The 13,970-nt window shown below is 38.3% G+C and overlaps 1 protein-coding gene and 1 long non-coding RNA gene across 4 annotated transcripts in view; one reads left to right on the top strand and one right to left on the bottom strand.

Moving 5' to 3' along the window:
* LOC121380376 overlaps window positions 1-9,536 on the top strand; it is a 34,446-nt gene extending 24,910 nt beyond the window's left edge. For both annotated transcript variants that reach the window (XR_005958922.1, XR_005958924.1), the window contains exon 3: window positions 9,002-9,536. This is a non-coding gene — a long non-coding RNA (uncharacterized LOC121380376). The remainder of the gene's footprint in view (window positions 1-9,001) is intronic.
* The window catches only part of LOC121380361 (small conductance calcium-activated potassium channel protein 2-like), a 165,472-nt gene that overhangs the window by 120,460 nt on the left and 31,042 nt on the right, over window positions 1-13,970 (bottom strand). For both annotated transcript variants that reach the window (XM_041509145.1, XM_041509153.1), the window contains exon 2: window positions 7,012-7,107. In XM_041509145.1, coding sequence (XP_041365079.1) covers window positions 7,012-7,107 — 96 coding nt within the window. The remainder of the gene's footprint in view (window positions 1-7,011; window positions 7,108-13,970) is intronic.

Raw genomic sequence — 13,970 nt, 5'->3', positions numbered from 1 at the left:
TCTATGTAACGACGGTGATTTTTTTCTCTTAATATGTACGCCATTATGTTAAAACAAACACACGTGATATACGCACGCACATACACGCAACCAATCTGATTAAAATTAGCTCTACTGGTCTCACCAGCAGATATAACAGCATTGCGTGGACTCCCATGTCCAGGTGACATTTCATCTATAAATAACAATTTAAATATCGACCAAATACACTTCGCCTTTTATAACGTTATTCGGGAGCATACAAATTCTAAGAATATCGGCCTATTTATGCAATAGGCGAACTTGTTGGTCTATTTCAACATTGAAAAAACAGAGGGGAAAGTGCAGTAATAAACTCTGTATTGTATATTAGTATAAACAGATTTTATGGCTATACCATCACGGTTTTTTGAGGTAGTTTTTTTTTTTTGTCTTGAAACAAATTTTATATAAAATTTTATATTGAAATTAGTTTCCGGCATACTTCGTAATTCACCCGAATCATTTCGTATACCCTCGGCATAAACCCGAATATTTTCAAAAAAAAATTCAAATCACTGGCATGATTTTGCAAGTAAGGTTTTGATTGGTCGAATGAAAGGTCAGCTGGACATGAGCTCCAACGGGCTGCTGTTAGATCCACATGTAATAGTGGAGCTAAATTTAGTTAGATTGACACGCAACTAGCTGTCAAACTTCAAGCTGTGTATCTAATGCACAATATTATATATAATATTTAATTTACAATAAAAGCAAGGGCATTCGCAACACTACACATCAGCATTAATATAAAACTACAACCTAGTCACGTGCAAAACTAACGAATGCAAAAAGGCTATTTTCTGTTTTATTGTTGTTGCTGTTTTTAGTTCCTCTGTCCCACCTTCCTTCCCTCCCTTCCTCTCTCTCCCTCTCTCTCTCTCTCTCTCTCTCTCTCTCTCTCTCTCTCTCTCTCTCTCTGTCTGTCTGTCTGTCTGTCTGTCTGTCTGTCTCTCTCTCTCTCTCTCTCTCTCTCTCTCTCTCTCTCTCTCTCTCTCTCCCTCTCTCTCTCTCTCTCTCTCTCTCTCTCTCTCTCTCTCTCTCTCTCTCTCTCTCTCTCATGGTACATGAGTAGGACACTAAAAGTGTGCAATATGACCGCTAGGCGGAGAAAACACCATTTGAACTCAATATTTATACATATCGTTCTTTTGTGCCTCATCATTGTTATCAATTATATATATATATATATATATATATATATATATATATTGGAAAATTTGTGCTGAATACATCTGTTTTTAAATGCTATAGCAAATGTCATAATCAATAAAGACCATAAAGCATAATATGCACGACCACGTACTAATGGATTTGAATATAAATATACGCCTCACACAAAACACTTGTGATCAGTGTCATTATACATCTGTGTCATTATACATCTGTGTCACTGTGTACTTTTCTCTTAAGCCATTGTGCAGCGAAAACACAGTGTAAATGTTCTGTTCTGAAAATAACACACAATAGGGTATAGAGTAGCACAGTTTGACTGATATTACAGCAAGGTAAAACGCACACCAGTTCCAAGTCCTGCCCCACGGCTGTATATGTATATATATATATATATATATGATCTTTGCATGGCGTTGTAATTCCAATCAGGGTGGATTCTTTAAGTCAAACAAGTGGCATTATCCTGATATTGACACACTCTGGGACTCATTTCCTATGTCGCATGGACACGGGGCGCGGTAGACTATCATTATATATTATTCTGTTTGTGGACACCTTTTATGTTAATATTTTGATCATGGCGGTGAAACCCGCCAGTAATGGATTTGACGCAAGTGATTGAACATTAGTTCAGATTGCCACTGATATCGCCGGAACGCGGATCAATACTGATGAGCTGAGTAATTTGCCGGTAATATAAACTAAACATACATTTGTGTGGTGTTGTTAGACGAATACCTATACTCTTAATTGCTAACCGCGTTATTTTTCAAACCTGGATCACCCATGAGATATGATATTAAATTGGTTTTGCTTGTTTACCTACAATGCCATATGGTCTGGTCTGGCATGGTATGGTATGTATAGGTTATTTCATTTTGTTTTATTCGAATACGATTTTTAAAGTGATGTGTATAAAGAAAATTATGTTTTTTACACATCACGAGTTGACATAAAAATCGCTTTTGAAAAAATACCATGAAATGGTCTATTTATTAGATTCCGTATTTCCTAATTTTTGAAAATATCTTTCGCTTTTCGTTAATAGCTTTCGGTTACGTGATGCCACGATATATATTTATGTAATTTTTCGGCGGAACTTTGACAATTAATAACAGTTAAATTGATAATTATTTAGTAATACTGCTGTAAAAACATACCTGACACAGCGATTGTCCAAAAACAACAAACAAAACACGAATCAACGAGTCAACTACAGGACATTGTGTCACCATTGTTTAGCTTCGTACACAATCAGTTTTACATATTTTGTCGTAATTTCACTTCATATCGATTTTGTTTTAAATAGTTGGAGTTATTATTAAATTACTTATTTTTTTCAAGTACGATCAGATGCATTGGTAATCATCAAACCCACCAAAACATGACACTGCCCTCAATAATTAGATCGTAATAATTTACAAGAGAGGAAATTGAAATATGAACTTGTTCACGGAAATATAAATATGATTTCTGTATTTTCACTTAACCAAAATACAGTATAAAGTATAACCTTTCACCAAATATCACTTGTATGGTTTCGGTAGAACTTATAACATATTAAACGAGTTTCCATTTGGTATCATGTATATGTCCCGAAAGAAATACTTTTCAGTTGTCACGAGCTTTAGCGAGTGAATATAAAAGGTATTTCATGAGGGACATAAACATGATACGAAACGGTAGAGAGTTTAATATCCTATTTATTACCCATAGTCGATCTTAATGTATATAATTCAACTCGTATAGCTGGCGTTCCTGTAAGGTGGTAGTGCGCCAATCGATGACGTCATCGTGTGCTGTCGAAGTGTTACCTCCCACCTGGCGTTCTAGTGGGACGTATCACTTTGATATGTACTAAGATATTTTTTAACCATATGAGAAATAATATACATTTCTTGGCTATGTATATAATAAAATAATAAATAATTAACTTAATTGCACTGTTCACAGTTGTACATAGATTTTTGAAACCTAATCTACAGTTAGAACAATAGTAGAACGTCATAATTATATCTAATTTCATTGTTCACAGCTCTCTCTCTGGACTATATGACGTCACATGTATAGATTATAATCTTGTATTTCTTGAAATTTTAGACATGGTGTAAGACAAATAATGCAGGGTTTATTCCAATTTCCAGCAGCAGTTTGGTCCTTTTTAAAAATTAGTGTCATATGATACGTGTGTATAGCCCATTAACTCGACCAATATTCTGTGTTAGACACGCGAGATATATGCAGATGACCCTCATATAACCCACGCCTGATAGTTCCGAGTTGTCATCTGGAACCCATGATGTATGGCGACGTCACGGTAATAGTTGTCATGGGAACTAATAATCTAAATTATGACTATTGAATCGAGCATCTCAGGAGTCCGTAATGGAATGAATAGAATTCATCAAAATCTTTGATGGTCCACCTGACACGACCAGGAGCAATTATTAATTATAATTCAAGGTTCTGTGCCATCCTGTCCAACACCACAGCTCGCCTTTGTTACGTGGACGTGTATGGAATCTTGTGAAATCCTAGCTGGATCTATAGTCATGGAATATGTAATGCGGGTGTGGGTCAGGTTGGGCTTTTTAGCTCGCTGGGTTTATTTTTTAAATACATATTTTCAGGCGCGTCCGCAGGAATCGTAGCGGGGTGGGCGGTCAAGACTGGAGAGCGCAGTGGGGGTCGAGTCATGCTTCCCCAGCAAATATATTGAGAAAACCCCCCACGAACATTTGATAGAGCAGGAAGGGGTTTCATCGAACCCCGAAACCCTTCCCCTGCACATGCGCATGATTTTTGTGCTTATATATCCAATTAACGTTTCTGGACACACACACCTCATCTATGTGGGGGTCAAGGCGTAGCCCAGTGGTAAAGCGCTCGCTTGATGCGCGGTCGGTTTGGGATCGATCCCAGTCAGTGGGCCAATTGGGCTATTTCTAGGCTCCAGCCAGTGCACCACGACTGGTACATCAAAGGCCGTGGTATGTGCTATCCTGTCTATCTGTGTGGCCCTTAAGCATATGTCCGACGCCATCTAACCGTAAATAAAACGTGTTGAGTGCGTTAAATAAACCAGTTCCTTTCCTGTCCTGTCCTATCTGGGATTTCTGTCCATGACATAGGCTTGGTGGTTATTTTGTTAGTAGTTGGTGAGAAAGAAGTCGGTGTAATGGCTTTACACCTACCCATTGAGTCGTTCATCTGGCTCTGGGTGGAAGCCAGTAACGGGATACGAACCCTGTACCTACTAGCCTTAGGTCCAATGGCTTATCAATTACACCACCGAGGCCGATAGCTCACTGTTCAAGTTCAAGTGGTTTAATGAACACATTCAGAGCAAGCTGTTATAGCGCACGCCTGTCATGGGCGCAAGTTCTGACTACCGCCAGCTCTTTCGTCTAGGATAGGATTCCCACTGTATGTGGTGTGTGTGTAATTTAACTAACACAGTACTTGGTGGTGTGTGGCGGAACAGAGAATAGTGCGCAGTGTACGGAATATTCATACCCATTGCGTGACGACGATTTCGTGGACGCCATATTGAATTAGCGGACTAATATACGTCTATACGATAATAGTATAACACTGCTGAATAGGGGAACTATTTAAAGCAGTAATTATAGCACGTTTTTGCTCCGCGGCTAAAGCAGAGTGAGTGAATAACAAAATAATCATATTCATAATGATAATGGTACCAATTATGATAAAGCTCGCGGGCTAGTCCATAAGTTGTAATACTAACTAACTAGAAGTTAAGATGTATTAGCCTATTTGTAATATAAACTCGAATTTAAGCCGTAATGACTTGTTCGTTTTGGACCAGTCGGTAAGTTGTAACAGTAACTAATTACAGTTTAAGACTTATAAGCTTATTTGTAACACAAACTAGAATTTAAACCTTAAAGGCTTGCTCTGTATTGCCCAGCTATGAGAGTAAATAACTAGAAGTTAAGACTGATTAGCCTATTTGTAATATAAACCAAGAATTTAAACCGTATTGGTTTGTTCTTTATTTTTTGTATAACAGTGGCAATCCATATCCATCCATCTATCCGTCCATCCATAATTCAGCAATTCATTCATTCATCCATTTGTTCATCCATGTATTCATTCATTCATTCATACATTCATTCATACATATATTTACAACAATCTATTAATATTGTTATGTGTTCGTCCATTTGTATCAGTACATGTTATTTACTTCATAATGACGAATTATTTTCTGTTTCTGTTTAACACAGCCGAAGAAGAAACACGCTCTCCAGGTTGATTCCAATATGTTTTCGAGAATGGAATAATAACTCAAGACTCGAATACAACATTCTAAAGATTTCTAGATACTGTATTAACTTTGTATAACATAAACAGTCCATAACTTTCAAGTCTATATTCAGATTCTATACAATCTGTCTTGGGCAGGACTCTCCAGCGAAGTCAGAGTTTATGCCCACGACAGGCTTGCTTCACCATATAACGGAAGGAATTAATGAAGAAATTATTAACATCAACACCCAGACTCTTTGAACCGAATTTTCGTTACCGACAAAACAGCGATTAATCGTCCATATTCAGTTTGACAGGAAGCACATTTCAACTGCAGATTGCAAAAGAATCACAAATCAAATTTAATGCGACATGGATCACATTTCAAAGTCAGCTTGCCTTGCCACGAATCACAATTCAAATTCAGTTTGATAAATAATGGCATAAAATTTGCATTGATTGTTGTCGAATAAATTTTGAACTCGACTCGACATCTGAGTCTGCTGTAACACCATTATGTTGGCGGCTTTCTCCATACATTTTATATATTTGAAAGACAGTCTCTAAATTGTATAGACCTTAATGACCGTCAATATATTTTATAGTTTTGAATGACAGTCTATAAATTTGATAAACTTGAATGACAGTCTATAAATTTGATAAACTTGAATGACAGTCTATAAATTTGATAGACTTGAAATAACGTTTTATAAATCTTATAAATTTGAATGGCAGTTCATAAATTTTATATATTTGGATGACAGTTTATAAGTTTTTTACACTTGATTGACAGTCTATAAACTGTAAAGACTTGAATGACAGTCCATAGTGTGTTTGTAAACCACCACACGCAACATGGGTTTGAATTACGTTGATCCTTCTACACTCTCATATTTGAGCTGTGACAATAAACCAAACGTTCCGGTTTCATAAGTGATCCCAATGTCCCAAAAATATTACCTCAAATATTGCACTGAATAAGATCAAATTCAAAGACCACTAACTATACTGAGAGAAACCAATAAGGGAACACTTGGTATCGTAGGTCACACTTCAGTCACTAATGCAAAAGTAAAATCATTTATTTTTATTTAAACATGTTGTTTTAGATAGGGTTTGGTTTTTGAGATATTTAAGTGTCTTGTTGATTGCGGATAACTGGATGTGCAAAAACAAAAACTAGTAGCGCGGCGGACTACCAGGTTCAGATATCTGGCAGCTCGAGGGGGACATTGGTAGCAAAAACACTCCCGGCTACTGCTAAGGTCGAGCCCTGTAAGGGTGTAGTAATATCTGTATAAAGTACAAAGATCTAATGTAGAACCGAATATTACTAATTTTAGATTGAAGATCACAAACACGGTCAACTTGCTAACATTCTGGATGAGGGCTTTGGTTGCAGTCGGTTTAGTTTTTCTGTTAGTGTTGGTGTGATCCCGTATTTCTCTCCATCAGTAAATACATGTTTTAATATGTAAGATAACAAGAGTCTTAAGGTGGCTAGTGAAGTTACGCACTGTTACAGTAAAAATAGACGCTTACCTGTATTTCCAAACCATGATATGCTAATATCAAACCCAGTAATATCACAGTTGAAATGGAAATGAGAGATTTTATGGCGATGGAGTAGAAACTGTGCTGTAAAAGAAAACAACATGAATATGTCAAACGATTTATCATGAAAACAAATCTCTTTTTATTAAAACAAACAAAACAATGTATCGAATAATAGTAAACATCTATTAGAAAAGAATGAAAAACGAAACAAAAAAACATGTGAAAAAGAGTCTAAAATTGGTTTGGTTAATCTACAAAATTAATCTGTAACACATTGAACAAGTATGTGACATGAAACGTAAAATACCCTTTAGAAGTAGACTAACGTTCATCTCCATAGCCGTTACTTCTCAGAGGTACGTGCGTTTTTTAAAACAAATATGTTTGTAAAATGCATTTCGTGGTATTATAAACACCAGGATGACCAGAAACACTTCGAATGTACGGAAATGCATAATTTAAACAATAAAATCTAAGTAATATCTGATTTTAATTATCAAAAAAGGCTTTAATGGTAAAACATATACCGTAATGTTTAAAAACTAGCGTATGTCGCTTTAACCTATTTGATATCGGCAGTTTGAAAAATAAACACCACCTATGCGCGTATACGACAGACAGACAGACAGACAGACAGACAGACACATACAATAAGGTTCGCACGCAAGTAGGCAGGACAATTAAACTCGTATTTTGCACGATGCGCTCCTATTCCATATGTATGAAGAAAAGAAGTTAACCCATTTAAAGAATTCCCTTGGTTGATTTCGCATTTGACTATCTCGAATATATTTGCACAGCAATGGACCCATTAAATACTGGTCGATGTTGGACTAGCACTTACATGTATATATTAAGCTAAGTGTACAGCAGTGCAGCAAAATAGGGGACAAGGTAGATATATAAATAAATGATATACATTGTTTTTTAAATTACTAACTACCTACCTAACTCCTTCCTCACTACCTACCTACCTACCTACCTACATACCTACCTAAATAAATAAATAAATAATTAATTTTTCCTCAACCACGTGTTTTACTTCAAGAAATTTCGTCATAAATAACTGTACAATTTCGGTGAGTGAAGTTTATAAAGGGCACTCGAAAAATATATAGAAAAAGATTCTTGCGATGGGATGGGTTTTGAGCCCCGAGACCCTTCCCCTGCATACGCGCCTGCAATATATAGACCTGTCCTGTCGGTGGGGGAAATATCACTTGCTGTTAATTCATAATAAAATAGTCATGTGGAAGCAATATGTTTTCTCAGTTTCTGTCGCAGTTACTATTGTTTAAATATCTACCTGGCGTTAAATTAAAAACAATGTACCGCGATGTAGTCACAAACTCGACAAGTGTGTGTTCTGTGATTAGTTATATCGAAATAAGGTTCAAGCACGCTGTTCGGGGCCCACATCTCAGCTATCTGAGTTGTCTGTTCAGGATAGTGCAGGCGGGTGAAGAGGTCGACACCCCTCCCTGCTTAAGCAATTTTTCTTTTTATCTCAATATATTTTCCGGGTGAGCATGACTCGACCCCCCCCCCCCGCCCATAAACATCGGTCGCAACAGTCTAAAAACACACACACACACACACACACACACACACACACACACACACACATACACACACACACACACACACCCCGCTAAAATTCCTGCCAACACGCCTGTAGCGGGTTGATTGTTGACTGTAACTGGTAATTAGTGATAGAGAAACTTTTTATATCTACCCACTGAGTCGTTAAAATACAATACTTGTGATTGGAGCCGGCACCGAGATGCGAACTCAGTGCCTATCAGCCTTAACTCCGATGGCTTTCACTGTTCACATGTTAAAAGTGCATGTCAAAAGTGTATGGCACAAACACGCACATTACAGTACAGATGAATTTTATTTGATAACCAATGATCGTAACATGGCTTACTTTCTAAAATCGATTAATGTGGGTTTCATATTTGATTGTTTGCAGCAGGTTGTAAGAAACAGAGGCCCCTGCTGGTTCGAACTCCAGGCCCAGTGTCGTCAGATCTGACGGGTTTACCGGAACAATTCAGTTAAATCGTGATCGCTGTGCCAATTTACGCCATGCACACACAATAGTTATATTTGAACTTGTCATCAATCATGTTTAGCCTTTGTTGTAATTTCAGAAATTTCATTATTTTCTTTTTCTTTTTCTTTTTTTTTTTCTTCTTTTTTTTCTGTTATTTTTTTCGTAATGTTTTAATGGTCAAACTGACACAGAGTTTTCTGAAATATATTGGTTATAATATCTTCTGTATTTGATAGTGTGTATGTGGGTGCGTGCGTACGTGTATGTTAGTTTGTGTATGTGTATATGTTTGCGTGTACGTTATTTTGCGTACATTTGATCATGTGTATTTGTACCTGGGTGTGCTTACGTAATTAAATGTGTGCGTACGTGTGTGTGTGTAATTTTTTGTATTTTTTTGCCTTAAGAAAACATACCCTGAAAAGGACAACCCCTGTTGTCCAGCTCTTTCTCTCAGTATATTGTTTTAAACAAACACACCTACTAAACCTGGCCGGAGTACACCCATTTTACACAAAAAGCATTACTTTTGCATGGGCCGGAATTGCCACAAACAAGTCTTCAATGTCAACACGTTACACACGTTTACAAACTACATGCTCTCCCCTGTCAGCTTCAGTCAAATAGTTGCCACTTCAAAACTGTCTGCCAAACAGCAGACTACTTGCGCAGACAAATTTCCAAATGGGAAGATAACTGTAAAACGTCCGCTAGACTGGTTTATGCGCTTCACGTTAAACCAAATGGCCACGTCGTAAACCTATCAAATAGTTTGCGAACGTTAGAGAAGCGTTCGGTTGCTAAAATTAGGGATGATAACATCATTGTTGTTTTGTTTTTACAGTGATTCATGAGTGCATGCTATCATAGTTGAATATATTCCACTAATCTCTATCTTGTGCAAGTTTTGGTTTTCTAAGCTAGTCGTGGGAATGGCGGTCCTCCTACGGGTGGTGCAAGAGGAATGAAACATCCTGTTACTGATCTCCTAGGGGAATGGCGGTCCTCCTAAGGACTACCACGTGATAGTGGATCATGGAAGAAATAACCACTTTGCCTTACGTCCTTTCGACTCTGCCTTATTCAGACATACGATTTTGATACTCGAATACAATTTTGTCGCTCACATTTAACGTCCTAACAAGTGCACCAAGACTGGTATATCAAAGGCCTTATTGCTAATAGGAAAACTGTAGCGGGTTTCCTCTCAAGACTACTAGTCAAAATAGCCAGTGATTAATAAATCAATGTCTCTAGTGGAGTTTTGAAACAACAAAAGCTTTTTTTTTTTTTAATTATGGTACCGAGATCGGTCCTCCCAGGGTGTGAAAACGATATGTAACGTAATATTGATGTCAGACGCATTACTCTACAAATAGATTGGATTCCGTTTTGCATCGCTGAACAGCAGTGCGGCGAGCATCTGTTCCTGCACATAGCGCCACGAGGCCGACACAGCGGGCGAAATGCGTTATATTGAATCTCCTGGTTTTTATTAATTTCTTTTTTGAATGTTGTTGTTAATTCTCCACAATTATCCTATTATGTAAGGGAATGGATATAGCTCAGCTGAAGAGGAGGACTCGCCCGAGGTTTGACGAGGTTTGACGATGTTTCACGACTGGTACATCAAAAGCCATGAAATGTACTATCCTACTCCTAATAAAGGAACACTCTACTTGCTATGGAAGTCCGTTCTAGATTGGGAAGCCAATTATGTTTTTACACCATAATTATTAATTATGAGAGTTGCTCCCCCCACCCTGACGCGCAGGCGCCCACACTCGCTCACGCACACACACCATAACACACACACACACCATAGCACACACAAACATACACACACACACACGCACACACCATAACACACACACTCTATAACACACACACACAAACACACACACACATACACACACAACCACACACACACACACACCATAACACACACACACTATAATACACACACGCACACACACTCACAGAAACACACACACTCCATAGCACACACACACTCCATAACACGCACACCATAACACACACAACACACACACACTCCATAACTCACACACACATACTTTCTCTCTCTCTCTCTCTCTCTCTCTCTCTCTCTCTCTCTCTCTCTCTCTCTCTCTCTCTCTCACACACACACACACACACACACGCCAACACTCCATAAACACACATATACACAGACACATGTTGCAGGTTTCCTCTCTAAGACTATATGTCAAAATTACCAAATATTTGACATTCAATAGCCAATGATTAATAAATCAATATGCTCTAGTGGTGTCGTTAAAGAAAACAAACTTTAACACCTGTCCGAGACGAAGGAGCTGGCAGTGGTCAGAATCTGTGAACGTGCACGTTAAACTAAGCACATGGCCCTAGCAACGACACGCCAAGTTGTGGTGTTGTGCCTGCACGTTAAACCAACCGCATGGCCCTAGCAACGACACGTCAAGAGGTAGTGTGGTTCCTGCACGTTAAACTAAGCACGTGGCCCTAGCAACGACTCGCCAATAGGTGGTGTGGTTCCTGCACTAGTGGTGTAATCTCATAACAGGATCAGTCAATCGCTGAACTTCATTCCACTGTTTAGAACATGGTAAGGAACACGGCTATCAACGATAACCCCCAAATCACTGATACATGCGCTTTTGCGTCAAAGAATCAGATATAAATGCAAAATAGATACACCTCACATAGCAAAGACTTAATGGCGCAAAAACCTGCAGTCTGATGTCTAAGCCTGATGTCTGAACACAAACCAGACCGCCGACACGTAATGGGGGATACCGCCATCTTGACGAGACTAGAGATTATGCTTCGGAAACAATCGCTCGTGCATTAAAAGTAAACACCGCTCTGTCATGGCATTCCTCCACTGTGCTGGGATCTAGCTAGTACAATAGTGTTTTACTTTCAATTATACAGGTGTGTTGTTAAAAAAAACACTCATAATTTTGCTTCGAACAGTGATAGTTGAAATCCATTTGTAGGTCACAAGGTGTGCGTTTTTACTAAGTGTTAATTGCAGAGTTTTGAACCCTTAAGTCTTGGTCAATTTACTTCTGTTTTAAGGTCTATGTATTCCCAGAATTATTACAACTTGGTGAATTTGGTAATAATATCTGTAGCAAAATTCATGTTTTAGTTAGCCAATACAAATGTTCCAAATTAAGGCTCTTTAAAAGCTGTTTTTCATGATTTTATCTTTTAGGAGGATTTAATCAGAAATATATTCGACAGATTCTTTAATTACATTTGACGTTTTGATGATATAACTGTTAGTTCGACTGATCGATCTGATTTTGTATATGCTAAAGTATGATCTGTATAATATAGTCAACCACAACAAACACATTTTTCAACAGTTGGAGCATGTATACTGGACCGTCTTTGTACTTCCGTTTTAGCTTTTGGTCATCTTGGTTCTCGCGTCACAAACAGGGCATCATTTTGGACAGGTATTTACTCACAGCGTCTCTGTTTTGACATAGCACCTTGGGTGTCTTCCCATTATATCTAAATCCCAGCTTATTATGGCTGCAAAAACTGCCACTCCTATTTAAAACTGAGCCAATTCTTTTATTTCAAGAATATTTAAGTGATGACAGACAGTTCATTAATACATTGAACTTTAAAGGGCGTATTCTCGTTCAATATTGTGGCAGGGATGTCAACGTTTGAAGCTCTAGTAAAACGGGGTGTAGGCGATATGGATCTTTCTGAAACTGGTTGAAGGCATAATTGGAGGAAATTGCGTCGTAGGCAAATGGAGAAATGTAGGCTGATACACTACTCCAACATCGTTAAAACCTAAATCAAGTTACAGCATATGTCGCAGTGTTGGATGAACAACCATTCCAATGTGAAAAAAGACCATTAATGGCAACACAAAGGAAACATAAAATCGATTAACTGCAGTCTTCAACTATGTGATAGAATGGTGCTACAAGTGCGGCTGAACATGTTAATTTTCTCTGTCGAGAACGGGCAGTTTCCTGGATGATGTAAACTGATGCATTCGCATTGCGTGACAGACAATCTAATTCGACATCCACTTCTACTGTGAAAGAAAGAGCTTTTGGTTCAGGATGTCGCTCAGTGGTAGACATCCGTTTCCGACTTGATACAGAGACAGAGACAGAGACAGAGAGAGAGAGAGAGAGAGAGAGAGAGAGAGAGAGAGAGAGAGAGAGAGAGAGAGAGAGAGAGAGACGGGGACAGAGGCAGGCTGAGACAGAGACAGAGAGACAGAAAGACAGAGGCATACCCAGAGAGACAAATAGAGAGTAATGCCATTTGTCAAAGTTAAAGTTTGTTTTGTTTATCGACACCACTAGAACACACTGCTTAAATTAATCCTCATCTGTTGAACGTTAAACATTTGGTAATTCTGTGTCGTAGAGGCAACCCGTTGTACACCTTTCCGGTAACGTTAAGGGTTGTTTTCATATGCACCTTCCTACAAACAGGACACAAAAATGCCACGACCTTTGTTATACCAGTCGTGGGTCTCTGGTTGGGACAGGAGAAGAACATGGTGGGTCCTCCTAGGAGATTAGATCCTACGACTTACGTACCTCGGGTAAGCACTGGATTTTATATGGGGGGGGGGGAGGGGCAACTCACTATTGGAGGGGGGCAACCCACACTATACTATATATGTATGTATAGTTTTATAAAATTCAATACAGTAAAAAAAAAAAAAAAAAAGGCTTGATTGGGAGTGGCATTGCCCCCGTTCCCCTCCCCCTCGCTAAGCCATTTCACTCTACCGACTACTCTAAATTTCTTCCCTTGCCATTTGTCAGGGATAATATGTTTAATGCTACTCACCTCCATTATGACGAGATTATCTTGTTTTTATCATTATGAG

Source organism: Gigantopelta aegis, chromosome 2 (assembly GCF_016097555.1).
Source record: "Gigantopelta aegis isolate Gae_Host chromosome 2, Gae_host_genome, whole genome shotgun sequence".
In the NCBI taxonomy this organism is placed as follows: domain Eukaryota; kingdom Metazoa; phylum Mollusca; class Gastropoda; order Neomphalida; family Peltospiridae; genus Gigantopelta; species Gigantopelta aegis.
The sequence above is the reverse complement of the archived record's forward strand: the minus strand, read 5'-3'. Positions and strand labels throughout refer to the sequence as shown.